At 40.7% G+C, this 16,199-nt stretch overlaps 1 protein-coding gene across 7 annotated transcripts in view; it reads right to left on the reverse strand.

The window, feature by feature from the left end:
- The window catches only part of LOC134540822 (kazrin), a 352,698-nt gene that overhangs the window by 229,696 nt on the left and 106,803 nt on the right, over positions 1 to 16,199 (reverse strand). The window contains exon 1 of one of the 7 annotated variants that reach the window (XM_063383786.1): positions 5,014 to 5,262. The exons of the other annotated variants lie outside the window; for them this stretch is intronic. Coding sequence (XP_063239856.1) covers positions 5,014 to 5,053 — 40 coding nt within the window. The 5' untranslated portion in view covers positions 5,054 to 5,262. Of the gene's footprint in view, positions 1 to 5,013; positions 5,263 to 16,199 lie in introns of those variants that run through there. 7 annotated transcript variants of the gene reach the window in all.

Below are 16,199 nucleotides of genomic sequence, written 5' to 3' on the forward strand. Positions count from 1 at the left end.
TAAAACCCGACTTTGAACCTGATTTTCGACAAGGAAACTTTATTCAAATACTGATCTTGTTAAAATTCTTCAAACAGTCAATAGGCCTACTGTAATGTCTGTTTTGAATTTGTTATCTTTGGTTCGCGTCATCCGCCACAGATGGCAACACACATCTCGACTTCCATCGCATTCAAGAAATTAGTCCGACCAAACGCTGTATCCCGAGAGCTAAGATGTTACACATCAATAAATGCGTGCAAAATTTCAACACATTCCGACGTCGACAAATGGGTAAAAATTGAATGGAAAGATTTTATTACATAGTCCCATTTACATAACTTGATGTAGGCTTTTGGACATACGCCATTGCTAAGCACCAGTGCTTAGCAATGGCGTATGTCCAAAAGCCTACATCAAGTCATGCACTCCCATTGCACAAATCTTTCAAAGATAATACCCATTTACATAGTCCATTCATCCATAAAGGTCGAGATAATAAAAGCGTGGTAAAAAAAGGGAGGGAAACTATAAACATAACATTTATATTTAATCCTTTATTGTCATCATAATCACCCTTTGGTAAAAACAATAGAGTGGCAAACGCACCTCCGATGAAGAAATTCCAAAGCTAAATATCGCGAATCAAAATAAAAAATAAAATAATAACAAATGTGTACCTATATTAAATGTTTCTAGGTATAACACTGGCACCACATATTAAGACATCCATCAATATTCACAGTATTGGTTTTTAATCAACACATTTGAAAGAAATTTATTTTTTTGAATCAAATTTGGTTTTTCTTTCATACTGTACATGAACGCATTTAACATATTTCACGGACGAAATTTCGGTACACAAAACCCGAACAAATTTCGCGAATAATAACAGCAATTACAATATCCAATATTCCATAGGATTGTTGGTATTAGCTAGGGAATTAATTAGCATGTGTACCAAATATTACAAATCCGTAACAATTTTTTTTTGAAAATAGGGAATCTTGATTAATTTTTGTAGCTACTGGTATTAGCGAGATTAATAATCATGTTATTAATAACCAACTCAAAATCTAATAGGCGATAAATATTGAATACAAGGAATTTAACCAAAATAATGTTACTTTAATATCTGTTGTAAAGTTGGAAATAACCCCTCCCCCCAACAAAGCTCCTAAAAAACATTCTACACACCGCCATGTCTACAATGACACGGAAGTGGAGAAGTATATCACGGAACAGAGTATCTACAGAAACACGCATGCGGACATTAATCGTTACGTATTAGCTCGGCAATGCCCAGCTCTTCCGTTTATGTTACTCCATGCGACCAATAGAAGCCAAGTATTAGGCCTCGCGTGGTAGCCATGTTTGTTTACGATTTAAATATATTTGCGCCAGACTGACCATCATTCTAAAACCAAATTCTGAGGCTCGTTACTTCGTAACGTCAATACCTGCGACGCGATTTCCAATCGGTAGAGACTGGAAAAATCCGCTAATTCATTTCGCGATAGGCTAAAATACAAATGGTTATGCCTCAGTGCTGCCTCTGCCATTGGCTCAAAACTCACCTGGATGACTCTGGGCCAATGAGAAACGCCCGAACAAAGCTTTATCGAATCACAGGCTGCTACGTTGGGACGTCTCACAAGACAGCAGCCAATGAGTGGGTGGCATTTGACCGAGTGTACGTAGAACTATGGAGTTCATCCTGCAGGTCATTGAACCTGCGAATTTTTCCGGTCCCTACGTATAAGTTTAGTAGTGATTTGTGAAAAATTGCGGCAGTTATCGCGCCGATGGGTTTGGGGTCTATGGACCATGAAACGGAAAATTACATAAAAAGTTTCCGGAAGTTGCACCATGATAACGGCTACAATAGATAGTACATATTCTAAATGTACCTAAAAACGTGTGCGTCGCTGCTTCGCGCGTTAGGCCTGGCGCATAAACTACGCAAGAACGCGAGGACGCAAGACGCAAAATGTTCACCAATCTCATTTTAAGAATACTCCGTTTATAAACTATGCAAGTTGCTATAACGCTGCGCAAGTATTTTTCAACTTCCAACTTGCTTGGCAGCTTGCGTTTTACACAGCCATATTTGAAGAGAAGCGTTCCGAATATGCTTGGAAAAACACGATTTTATCTTTATTATTATTAGAGAACGGTAAAATTCGTGGATTCATTTCATGACAGCCTAAAATTCATAAAGTTATACCTCAGTTCTGGCTCTGCTATTGGCTCACAACTTACCTGGACGACTCTGGGCCAGTGAGAAACACTCAACCGAAGCACAGGCCGCTACATTGGGACACCTTCACAAGACAGCAGCCAATGAGAGGGTGACATTTGACCGAGTGTACGTATAACTATAAAGTTCATCCTAGAGGTTATTGAATCCGCGAATTTTTCCGGTCCCTAATTATTACACCATGTTTGCTCTTGTTAAACTTTCACACTGTGAAAGAAGAAGTTACTTTTAAATTAATTTATTGACAAATATCTCTGCATTCGATTTTCTAATTCATGTTCAAATACTAAACTTCTCCGTAACATTAACACGCCACCAACTACAGCAGCATTAATTTTTCGAAGGCTAAAAATAAACCAAAATTAACAATGAAATGAAGTTGAAGTTTATGTACTTTGTAGCCGGGCTGTGCTGTGTACATGCTTATCGTTATAACTTCACCCACGTGTTCAATACTACGTTGGTTGTGTCCGGGGTCTTAGAACTATTTGAAATGTCTGCATGAATGTTAACAATTCTAACTGTGGTTTACAGCGTAACTAAAACATGCAGGACATGGTATAGCGTCCCTTTACTAACGGGAACATGAGTTAAGGCCCCTCCACAAACAGACAAACACACACACGATCAGTCCGAACGGTCAGGTGGACCTATCAGTCGGAACTGAACACTCCGAACTGCCTTGTGTGAGCAAGGAAGGTTGATTGTTGATTGATAAGTCGGAACTGATGGACTGACGAATCAAATAGGCCTGTGTGCTCGAGAGGACCTCAGTTCGAACTGCCGTGTGTAGGAACAGCTGAGTGTCGTGGCAGACATGTTTGTTTACACGCTTGAGATTGCTTTTCTGTCCCCCCCCCCCTTTCCCCCCCTTTTTTTACTAACTAAAATTACAACTCCAACTGCATCATCCAAAGTTTATTCCGTGTTCTAACAGCAACGACAACCACAAGACTGGTCGTGTGTGCAGAGGGCCTAAATTCAATCCGAACTGGGAGCTGGACTGGGGCCCCTCCACCATCGAACGTCCCACTCCTAAACGTTGCACTTTTAATTACGCCTAGTCTTGAAATTTGGCACGTATTTTCCTTTTGTTACATAAGCATCCACATTCGAAAATCAGCGCCTACTAATTGGGGGAGGGGGAGGGAGGGTTGCGGAGGCGTTAAAGATAAAAAAATTCCCGTTTTTCAAGTACCTAACGTCCCGCAGTCTTGAAACTCGGCAGTAATTTTCCTTATATTACGATGTGTTTAGCTCAGGCAACGTTGAGTACTGCAGCCAGTTACCTATTTTTTTTTTTTTAAGTGAAACTTCTAATGCGACTTTCAACAAGGTTGCGTTAAACGTTTAACGCTACCATGGAGGGGGTATGAAAGCACTGTGGCGTTAAACGTTCAACGCTCCTGGGGAGGGGGAATAGAAAGAGACAGAGCGAGAGTGAATGCAGCGAAGTAAACAGTGTGGGCGTCGTGAAAACCAAAGGGAGAACTACCATTGATGCAGTTTTTGCAAGAAATATTGAAAAAATAGAACTCAAACATTTCGTATCTTACTTTAGTTATCACAATCCCATTGTAAATGTTATAGATTTGGATATTTCTCCACTCGAAAATGATAGTTAAAAGATGCGATCAATTGTGAATTGTAAGCAATGTTAATAAAGTTTGTCTTAAAGAAACAATATTTCACTAAAAATCTATTTCTACCCCTTCCTATTTTCATTTCCACATTACGAAGTTTCACTTCTTCCGCGCGGAGGGACTCCACGGACTATTTTTTTTTTTATGTGTAACATCTTAGCTCTCAGCATACGGCATTTGGTGGGAATAATCTCGCGACGTAAGTCAAGGAACGGAAATGTGTAACAACCACGGTACTGACATCCGTGGCGGGCGGCGCCAATCCAAGTTCACAAAAGACAAAGAGAAACTTTAAAAAGTTTTATGAGTTTTGATAAGCTGGACAGTATTTAAATAAAGTTCCTTGTCGAAAAAACCAGGTCCAAAGCCAGGATTTAATATTTTTTTCGTATTTTTTTTTTTAAGCTTTTATCGAAGCCGTTTCATTGTAGGTATAGTTTAAAATTTCGGTCCACTAACCGAATTCTAGCGGAAGGTGCGGAAACTGCTTGTGATTCCCGAAACAGAAATGTAGTATAAAGCATAATTTGCGCTTATTTATCACTCTAGGCAAAAATTTTTTAAAGAATTCTACGTAAAAAATTTTGTCAGAGAGTCGTAGGTATTTGCAACATGAGAACACGTGGATTTGCTCGTTACCTAGGTTGGATGTTTACACATCTCTGGCGGGTACTGAAAGACTCGGGTCACACATTAATTTTTTTTGACGTGACAACGTCTAATAAATCGATGAACGCCGGCTGCACGCACGAAAAAGTGTCCCGTAACGCACATTGTCCCGTTACGCTGTGTCCCGTTACGCTGATTGTACGCTTGCGCCGCATCTATCTCTCTTCCACTCGACTGTTTATAAAGTGAAGCGAAAAGTTAATGTGGTTTCCATTGATTATTACAACAACAATTTCGGCAATAAAGGTTAATTATTCTTGCATTTTAAAAATCTGATTACTAGTATGATTTCAAGTATTTATTCTTTTATTATTTAAAAATAAAAATGATTCAATTTTATTCATAAAAGTATGCAATCATTTCATCAATGTTTTGTTATGACGTTGTCACGTTAAACTATCGTCCGTAAACCGACTTTACAGACAACCAATATATATATATATATATATATATTTGTTTTACCTGAGTAGTTTTTGGCTTGTCCCTGCTGGTGGTAGTGCATAGCGCGGAGGAAGAGGTGGCGTATCCCCGGGTTCCTTAGAGACACACAAGCGCGCACACACGCACACGTGCGCTGGCACACGGGAAAACAAACACACACGCACGGGCGAGCGAGTCTTTGCCGTCGTAAACACAAGCGCCGCCGTGCGCGCCCCTGGCGGCCTCACGAGGCAAGCATGTCCGCTCGTCGCCGCGTTCCGTAACCGACACAGGCAGAGACTTCGCTCTCCCCCCCCCTCATCAACACTACGCTAGAAATACGGTACGCGTGCCTGTGTACTTGGCGCGAAACTACGGTACAAACGATATTTTTGACGTGACAACGTCTGATAAATCGATGAACGCCGGCTGCACGCACGGAAAAAGTGTCCCCGTTACGCACATGGTCCCGTTACGCTCATTGTACGCTTGCGCCGCATCTATCTCTCTCCCACTCGATTGGAACAACCATCGATCTGACTTTTCCGAGGCACATTAAACTTGAAACACTCCCATTCGTTTCCTACTTTTCCTATCATCGTCCTATCCTTAACAGAATAACACAGATTGGAAGAAGTTAAATAGCAAACAAGTATAAAAGTTATAGTTAAAATAATCTTTTCGTTGAAGTAATAAACATATTTGAATTAATGAGTGGAAATAAAAGTAAATTCATCAATTAAATTGTAGATTTCAATTCAATCCTTCTTTGTATCCATACGAAATAGTGATAATTCAATAAAGATGATTCAATTTTATTCATAAAATTTTGGAATCTTTTCATCAAAATGTTTTGTTGTGACGTTGTCACGTTAAACTATCGTCCGTAAACCGACTTTACAGCCAACCAATTTTTTAAAATATACATTTACAACTTTTAATTTCTCTTTTTTTATTTTTTTATTTTTAAACCGGGCTGCATTCACAAACAGCACAGACGAGAAAGTCGACGAACTTGTGAATTCTCTCCGTTTTGCAGCCAATCAAAAGTACCTACGTCACGTCAGCGGCATAGAATAAACTCACTTGTATAAACAATTCGAACACGTATTTATTTACGAGGAAATTTTTTTGTAGTTTATCATCCGAAAACACAGTTTAACGTTAAAAAAAAAAAATTGGTTGTCTGTAAAGTCGGTTTACGGACGATAGTTTAACGTGACAACGTCATAACAAAACATTGATGAAATGTTTGCATACTTTTATGAATAATATTGAATCTTTTTATTGAATTATCACTATTTTGTATGGATACAAAGAAGGAGTGAAATGAAATCTACAATTTAATTGATAAATTTACTTTTATTTGCACTCATTAATTCAAATATGTTTATTACCTCTTTAACGAACAGATTATTTTAACTATAACTTTTATACATGTTTGCTATTTAACTTCTTCCAATCTGTGTTATTCTGTTAAGGATAGGACGTTGATAGGAAAAGTAGGAAACGAATGGGAGTGTTTCAAGTTTAATGTGCCTCGAAAAAGTCAAATTGATGGTTGTTCCAATCGAGTGGAAGAGAGATAGATGCGGCGCAAGCGTACAATGAGCGTAACGGGACAATGAGTCATCCTTTTTCGTGCGTGCAGCCTGCGTTCATCGATTTATTAGACGTTGTCACGTCAACAAAACATTTACACCAAGGCCCCTTTCTACGATGACACAGAAACGGAGACGTATCTCACGCAAACGGAGTTAATGCAACGGCACGCGAACGGAGATGGATCCTGGCGGATTAGCACGGCAATGCTGAGCTCTTCCGTTTACGTCGCTCCGTGCGGCCAATGAATAGAAGCCGAGTACTTGTTTGCGGTGGTAGCCGTGATAGTTTATGTTGTAAATATTTTGAAAATTGTTTTAAGTTCAAGAATATCTAGTGTTATATTATTACTTTGTCGTTCATATTTTTATACATGTAAATTTTTCCCTTTGCTATGATTAGAGACACGGAAATTTCGCTCATATTTAGTCGCAAGTTAAAATGCAAGCCTTCACACTCCCGCATTGTGCTCATGATTGGACCGCAGATGTTTGGACACGCCCCTCTACGACCGTGAGCCAACGATGCTCAGCTAGGACAGAAGAAGTGAATCAAGCAGTGCCAATTAACAAGGATAAAAATTTTCTCGCTAAGAAATTAACCAATGGGAAAGCGAATATGGGTTGAGCACAACTAAGACTTTGAACTCTACCGTGAGGCCAGACAGACGAATCTGCGAAATGTCCGGGTCTCTAGCTATGATCTTGAAGCATTATATACATTTTAAATCAAATTAATATTTCGTAACATTGAAATGCTACTTCATAGGTGGCCATTTGTTACGTTTCCGTGCGTTGCGGAAGCAGCAGACGCAAACGTGAAATGTTCCGCGAGATATACGTCTCCGTTTCCGTGCCATTTTCAGAACGAACCTATCTGCTTCTGTAAATACAAGCTGACAAAATACCAAAATTTAAAACTGAATATTTTGAAGGGAGGGAAAAAATCGTTTGGAATGATTCGAACGGCTGTGTTGTGCGCGAATGTGTTGTTGCAACTTCTGTGCTGTGCGTGTGCTAGATGTTAGAAATCACTGGCGAGTATACTAAAAGACTAGCTCGAAATTTTAATTTTATATAAGAATAATAACACTATTTAGAAATTACTGTTTGTGGGTTTTTGCTATGAATTTATTTTTTTTGACGAGTTTCGTGTTGTTTCGCATTTGGGGTACCTACCGCGGCGGGGGTTAAAAAAAAAAATTGTAAGACCCTGGCGGGCGTCGCACAAAGCTGCATTTTACAGCACAGCATACCATAGTTATGGTACGGTGTCATCCTTGTCGCGCAGCGCTCCAAGCGGCGGGTCCTCGAAGCAAAGGGGCCGCGGCTCGGAAGAAATTAAAAAAAAAGCGAGGCAAGAGTGAAGTAAAAAAAAAAAAAAAGACTCTCCCGCCGCCCGCCGCTCCTTTGTTGCCGCAACGCCGAACACACGCCATATGTTCGTTCCGCAGGACGCCGCATGCCAGTTGGCGGGTCCGAAGACGTGACGCGCCCCACGGTGTAATTAGGTTACAACAAAGGGGGGGAGGATCGTGAGCGGTTAGGATTTTGATCGTGTATAGTGCGGGTGAAAAGTCTTGCGAGACGGGCCTCTCTCCGCGGTACGATGAAAACGCGTTGTTTGGAACGGACAAATAGTAGACGGAACCAAACATCAACTATTCTAAAAAAAATTTAATCATCGTAATGACGCTGGTTGCTACGTATCGCTTGCTAGATGGCCAGTTACGCCATTCTGCTCTTGTACATAACCGGCAATATTTTTATCGTCTACAGTCGTTAATAAAAGCAGGCTAGAACAGATGATAAAAATACAAACAAATGTCCGCCATATTGGTATGTGAAAATTAAAAAAAAATGGGGGGACGAACGGATTTACGTGTAACGGTTAATGCTCCATCTGTATGTACCCTTTCCTAATCATTGGTACCGGGACCTACAGTTCACAAGGATGAGAGCCACGCTCGAACAATTCCGAAGTTCTCCGAAGTTTGCCGATGGCTCTTGAAAAAAACACCATATTGCAAGGAATCAGTATATTTTCCGGTCTTAAATTATTAAAATTAACACCAGCAACCTAACCATCCGTTTCATTTTAATAACGATAACCTATCCTAACCCAACCTACCCTGCAAGAAAAAATAAAATAACTATTATTTATTATACTGACCGAAACTAACTTAACCTGACATTTTACTTCGTTAAACTTTGGAAATGTTTGGGTTGTGATTGTGGCTTTCGTCCCTGTGAAATGTAGGCTATCCGATACGTATTCTCTTACCCTACCTCCCCTCACGTCCTGCTTACCCCTCTCGCTCCCCCCCTCCCACAAAGCTAACGGCTCACAGGACTTCTAGCCCGCACTATACAAGCACTTCGTGTCCTTCAGCGATATGTGTACCGAGTCACTATTTTCGGATAGATTAATGGCGTTCTCAGCCCATTTGTTTTATACATCACTGGCTGTCGTGCCAGTTTTTGCTGGCTAAAATTTCGGGTGTGGTTCGATGTTTCAAAGCGTTGATTGTCAGGAGACGGCGTGCTATGACGTAGTTGAAGTCACTTTTTTTTTAACCCCCCCCCCCCCTATCACCATGTTGTTCCACCCAAAACATTGCGGAGATGTTTTCTGACCACGTCTGATGGTGGTTAGTAAGTATGAATTCGAATTAATTTTGCCTTTCAGTATTAAAATGTCAAAGATTGTACACACCAACTCTCTTACTTCTTACCTATATGCTAATATCGTGGAAGTGTATTAGTTACGCAATTTTTTTTTGCTTTTAAGGATCGGCTATATATTTTTTAGTTTCTTTGTCATTGCCTTTTTTTTAAAGGCTTTTATAAAAAATTTAACTCGATACCTCCTTTGCATCTGTAATCCTGCCACAAATACGTTCAACAGATATTGCACTTTATGAATAAGATAGATTTATTTTAACCTAACTAAAACTAAGTGTATTTTGGAGGGGTCCGGGTTAGGGAGGGACCTAGGTGCGTCTCAGGCCAAAGCCTATACGCCTAGTCATGCTGGGATTAGCCATGCAGGGAGAGGGTCGCATGCATCATGTGCTAGGAGGGGATTGGCCAGCCATGGCAGCGATTGGCGCCATGACTAACTCCCCTCACTCTTAAATCTAGAATATAACTAGAGATAGGTTGGGCCCAGGTAAAACCTGCATAGACACAGGGAAAACCCTGGGCACATTCATGCGGGATGCAAATTGGCATGCATTACGTGTAGGAATTTACAGGAGACAGAGGATGGTCTGGATGAAGAGTTGGACAGAGTAGAAAAGTGTCTACCATGCGGGATGAATAAGATAGCCTTCAGTTCATAGGAACGAAAGCCACAATCGCAACGCGAACAGATCCGAAGTTTACCGAAGTAAAATGTTAAGTTATGTTCGGTCAGTGTCGTAAATAATATTTCTTTATTCCCCCTCCCCCCCCCCCTGGATGGGTGGGTTGGGTTAGGTTGGTTAGGTTAGCACTATTTAAAATTTTCTGTGGCCGTAAATATTACGGTTGGCTCAGATCAGTCGCTTCATGAAGCAGTCCCAGGCAGTCACTTCTTCCGTCCGTCAGAAGTACTAAGTTAACGAGCTTTTGACGGAGGGAAGCCTATGATGTACCTACATTCTGTATTGCACAGACCCGAACAAGCCCGAATAATCTACCTTCGGCCAATTCCTAAACAACCATTAAAATGATTTGACAGTATTTTTAATGTAGCTATACTAACCTAACATAACCAAACATCCACAATTTTGTAAAGTAATAAAAAATTATCCCGTAGTTGGCCGAAGGTAGATATCCGGGCTTGTTCGGGTCTATGTGCAATACAGAATGTATGCACATCATAGGCTTCTCTTTGATGACGGATGGACGGAATTTTTTTCGTGCCACGTGATTGGTTGCAGGTCACGTGATTGACGGACGAAAGAAGGCGACGGGCTATTGTTAATTCCGGCTCAAGGCTTCCCACTTTCAAATATTTTGTGTTATCTTTTTTATGATGTGATGGCACGCGATGGCTTTGTTCGCGCGGGCTGTAGGTAAGTTTTTTTTACGACTTCTACACTGAAGCAGTAAATTGCCATTGTTAGTAGCGGAAGCATCGCCCGCGTTGATTCAGCCAAATCGCTCTGCTTTGTTACGTTGGAAGGTGTTGACAACGTCATCAGCACCTCGAAGCGTGCTACACATAGTGTGTTAAAAGCGCATTGATTATACGTTCTTTTGGACACAAATTTAAATACCAAGTTGCGTTTGTGCTGGCTTCTACCCCGCACTTGATATGCCAATTCCGTATTTCCACTCAAATATCATGCTCGTTTCGAACACAGGATTTATTACACATTAAATATTTTAAATACACGTTATCACTTTATCAGTCTACAAAGCTCATATTCAGCTTAACTTTGACGTGCAGACGCTATAGCGTATAATTCAAATACTGCCCATCTTGTTCAAATTCACTAAACAGTTAATACTATAAAGTGTCTGCACACGTTATAAGTTATGCGTTTATAGATTACTAAAATGTTTACCGGAAACTAGAGACCGGGAAAATTCGCGGATTCATTTCACGACAGCTTAAAATTCATATAGTTATACCTCAGTGCTGCCTCTGCTATTGGCTCAAAACTCTCCTGGATGACTCTGGGCCAATGAGAAACACTTAACCGAAGCTGTATCGAATCACAGGCCGCTACATTGGGACACCTTCACAAGACAGCAGCCAATGAGAGGGTGACATTTGACCGAACTATAGAGTTCATCCTAGAGGTCATTGGACCCACGAATTTTTCCTGTCCCTACCGGAAACATTTAAAAACGTGTATTAATAACACTAAGTATATTGTTATAACCTGTAATATGGGGAGAACTGGGTTCGTAAGGGATAGCCCAATTATTATCATTACAGTTTTATTAATTACTAAAATTTACATTATCGATGAATAATTTTATTTAAAAATGTCCGATCACAAATCACTGGCACTTAAAAATGTTTATTCGCAAGTCACACTCAATGTCTGTCTAGTTCCACAGTTCGCACTCCTCGCTGGAGCTGGGCTCGACAGTGGTTCGCCCCTTACCTCGCGCCTGTCCACACACACAGTCTCGCACCACTCAGTCGCACTCACACGATCCCGTCACTCCGCGTCACGCCACTCTCTAGGGAGGGTCTCTCACCCTCTTCGCCGATGTCGCGCTTCCCTTCACTCGCGGAACTCTCCCGGACTCGCTCGTAACTCCCGCGGAGGCCGGCGTCGCTGCTTATATACTTGTGTCGCCCTTCTCGAACCGACGAGAGCAGCTGTGACGAGTCGCGTCATCCCGGGCCGACCCGAACAGTCCAGAAAAGGAGGCCGTCAATTCCGTACGGAGGTCCGCGAAATTCCCAAGGCCGCTCAGCGATGGATAACAATGCCGAGGCAGGAGTATACAGGGTGAAGCGGAGGGGAAGGAGGGTAGGTAGCAACGACCCTTGTAAGAGCCCTTGCTACAATTGTCCGAACCTGTGCGTGGTCCGTGTCCTTATCCGAATGTGAGTGACGTCACATTGTCTCACCGAAAACTGCCCTGTCCACAATTGCGATGTCCGATGTCCGAATGTATTGATTTCTAAAGTTGTCACCAGAGCGCAGTAAATGTGCTAAACCAAATGTTTTTGTTTATTGTTTTGATTTTTTTGTAGTTTTAGATTGAACTTATGAAAGTTGTGGGAGTTCAATATTATATATTTATTCAGATATTTAACAAAAACAAAACACCACGTTTTCAAACGGGAACCGGAAATTCAAATATAGCGAGTGTTCTGTTCTTTTTCTGTGTCCGAAGCACACAGTTTGGGACAAAAAGTTCAAATTGACGAATGTCTTCGGACCAGGTGGGTTCGGACCTTCGCCCACTTGACGCATGACGTCAGAGGGTCACGTGGACCAATCAGCGACGAGTGTCCTTCGGACACAGTTTAGGACATTGCTATTGTAGACGGGCCATGATCCGGCCAGTCGCGCGTGGCATGCCTTACGTCAATGAACAGCGCATGACGTCATTGGCCGTGCGAGGCCGCCAGCCAGCTCCGAACCTGGCGCGCGTCGCAGTCCTGCCTGCGTTCGTAACAATATGTTTTGTATATTTTTGTTTTTGCTTAAACGACTGAAATCATTCAGTAATTTTTTCATACAGACAAACTTTAATCTCATTCAACTTATTCAAACATTTTTATTATATAATACCTATTATAATGTTATTAAACAAGTTAAAAAAAATCCAGTGACGAGATTTTACCCGCGCCCCTTGAGATAACATAGCGCGCGCTCTACCGCTGTGCTAGTAAACTTCTTGGGAACATAGAAGGAGATTGTGTACTATTATTCAATGTAATGTCAATATTATTAGGTATTTTAAAACTTGCGATTACTGTTTATTATGACTATTTTATTTTACCAAATACATCCCAGGGAAATTTCACTACCATAAAGTTTCATTTGGCACACCAATACCTAGGGCCATGCAGATTTCGCGAAAAGATCTGAACACTTACTGGACTGCAGCAAGGTATACCCGCACCTGTGGTTTCTTCCTTGTGAGTGGCAGCCGTCTGCGAGAGAAGTCGTTGCCTTGTTTGACAGAGCCATTCAGGACGCGTTTACTTCCGCACTGAATCACTGTGATTGGTGTTCGTAACAATCTATATGTACCTGGGAGCAACTCACCCAATCACGAAACACAGACGGTGTTACAGTGTTTTAACTTTCATCTAGTCTCGAAATCTTTTCGCGAAATCTGCATGCCCCTAACAATACCTTTTTATGGGTTTATGCTGCTACACGGGAGGCCCGCCATCTTTGTGACACATTTCCGTTCATAGGCTTCCGTTCCATTTTCACGACATTACTCCCACCAAATTCAGTATACAAAGACTGATATATTTTAACACATCGACAAGAAAATTCAGCTGGATTCACACTCGTTGCTGATCATGCCGAAACTAGATATGTGAGTAAAAACAAATTATCCTAGAAAAAATATTTTTATTTAAATCAATTATTTTTAACATTTCATTGCTAGGACCATGCACTTTTCTCGAAAATATTTCCAGATAAGATGTGCGTTGAAACTTTGTAGCAGGGTCGCTGTGTTTCGTTATTGGCTGGGTTTATTTCAGGCACCTGTCTTCAGCCAACCCACCAATCACAGCCATCCAGTGCGGAAGCAAACGCGTCCTGAATGGCTCGGCCAAACAGGGCAATGGTTTCTTTTGCAGACGGCCGCCAATCACAAGAGAACAATCGCTAGCCCAGGCATACCTTACTTCAGTCTAATGAACATTCAGATTTTTTTTTTTAGCGAATAATACATGCACCTAGCCATTGATTGTTTGAACTGTTTGTTTATAGAGAATCCTCAACAACGTACACAGAAAGATGAATGCACAAACAAACAGAAAAAAAGCGAAAGAAAAGCCGATGTCAAATGTTAAATGCATATACAGCACAAGGAATTTCGTGGAAGGGATTATAACAATATCACTGCACCTACGAACGAAGTAGACTGACAGTTGCAGCAAAAAAACAGTAAACGCAGGCTAACAAAAACTCGGGGCAACACAATGACAGACAGAGGAACCCAACAAACATAATAAACAGATAATCTGGGCAAAAAAAAACCGACTGTTTTGGTCTTGTGACTCTGTGCTGTTTTTAGATTTAACATTTGACATCTATGGATTTTTTTTCTGTGTATTCGTATTGCTGTGTACGTGCGTTGGGTATTTCTCTATGACATACAGTTCAAACTAGCAATGATTTAATTATATTCTCCCCATTGCGGTAATCCTTTAAAGAACGAAAATCTTTTGTTCTGTGATTTTTTTTGGAAAAATATAACCACTTATTTTTTTTGAAAATTTTCAACTTTTTCATTACCAACATAGATTTAAATAATTTATGGTAGGTTGATATACGTTATATAATCATTTATTTTCGGCAGATTTGTAGGTACTATTAAAAAAAAAACTTTTTTTCCTATCAGTTAATAGAGGGTAGCATATGTAGGTTCTACGAAAACTCCCAAATGTAAAGTGAGCCATTAGGAAGAAAATACAAACTAAATATTTTTTCGGTTTGGTTCTGTTTGTATTCAAAAAGTTGATAAAATTAATTTGTATGTTCCTGTGAAAGTACAGCTCGTTAATTAAAACCATTATTTTGGACATACGACATTGCTAGTTTGCACAGTGTGTCATAGAGAAAACCCGAAGAAAAGACAAAGATGAATACGCAAACGAACAGAACGCAAAGACAGAACAGAGAATTGTATTGTATTTTGTTGTGAAGAGCGTTGGGTTCGCCTGTGCTGTCGTCGTTGTGTTGTCAAAATGCCTGTTTAATTTCTCATCACTTGAGTTCGCGTGCGCGTCGTTTTATTGCTGCTGTGTTGTTCAGATCATCTGTTTAGTGTCGTCGTTGCGTTCCTCTGTCTGTCGCTGCGTTGCGCAAGGTTGTTGTTTGTCTGTATTTTTACTGTTTTTCTTGCAACTACGGCTCGTCGTTGCCAGTCTGCTGTGTTCGTCTGTGCTGTGGTATTGTTCTAATTCCTTCTCTGTGCTTTCTTTTCATTTAACGTTTGACATTCTGTTGATTTTGGCTTGTTTTCTGTGTGTTTGCATAGTCATTATTATTTTTTTTTTTTCGTTATTGAAGTTTCTAATGACATGCAGTGTAATCAGTAGAGACCTCCCAAATTCGCGGTTTCGATGGCCTTCAGGATAGACTGCACATACCCCTGTACACTCGGGCAAATAACGCAAGTTCATTGGCTGCCGACTTGTAAGTCGTTTCAGCTGATTTGTCCGTGATTCGATCCTTCTTTGGTTGAGGGTTTATAACTGGTTGAGATTCGTTCAGATGAACAGTAAGCCAATAGCAAAATCATCTAAAGGGTATATGTGTTTGAAGTCTAGCCTATCGCCGAATGAATCCGCGAATTTTTCCTGTCTCTAGCAATGGCGTATGTTTGAAAAAATAAAATTTAAACCAATCTTCCCCAATTCAAAAAAAAAAACCATTCAAAAAACATTGAACCTTGACTTTTATCACTGGCCTTCTTCCGTGCCCAGCTCAAGGCGACTTTGAACTCGGCATTTGGCGGATTCCTTCCTTTTACTCTGCGATCGGGCAAATGTTTGACAAGCAATCGAGTTCCGTAATATTTTTTTTATCTTCTAATCCTCTGTTTGCTCCCACACGTACCGACGACCTCGGGAATCATCTTCCGGAAAAATACCGGAGGTATATCGAGGTGAAGGAGGGCTTTCAACTTCGAGTTACAACAGACTGCTGCTACCCAAAGTACATACACACGCAGGATGAGTCTGAATTTCACTGGCAAACTTAAGCTGCAGGTTCATCGCGACAAGATAAGTTGCATACCTCTATACGACTTGCGGTCTAAAGAGCTTCCCAAGGTAGGTGTACGCCTTGAAATTAAACCGATATTTTTATTGTAAACTAGCTAATTCCTAAGGACCGGAAAAAATTCGCGAATTCAATGACCTACAGGTTAGACTCCAATATCTTCTATGCACTCGGACAAATTACATCTACTCAT

This window comes from Bacillus rossius, chromosome 17 (genome assembly GCF_032445375.1).
Source record: "Bacillus rossius redtenbacheri isolate Brsri chromosome 17, Brsri_v3, whole genome shotgun sequence".
NCBI classification, from domain to species: domain Eukaryota; kingdom Metazoa; phylum Arthropoda; class Insecta; order Phasmatodea; family Bacillidae; genus Bacillus; species Bacillus rossius.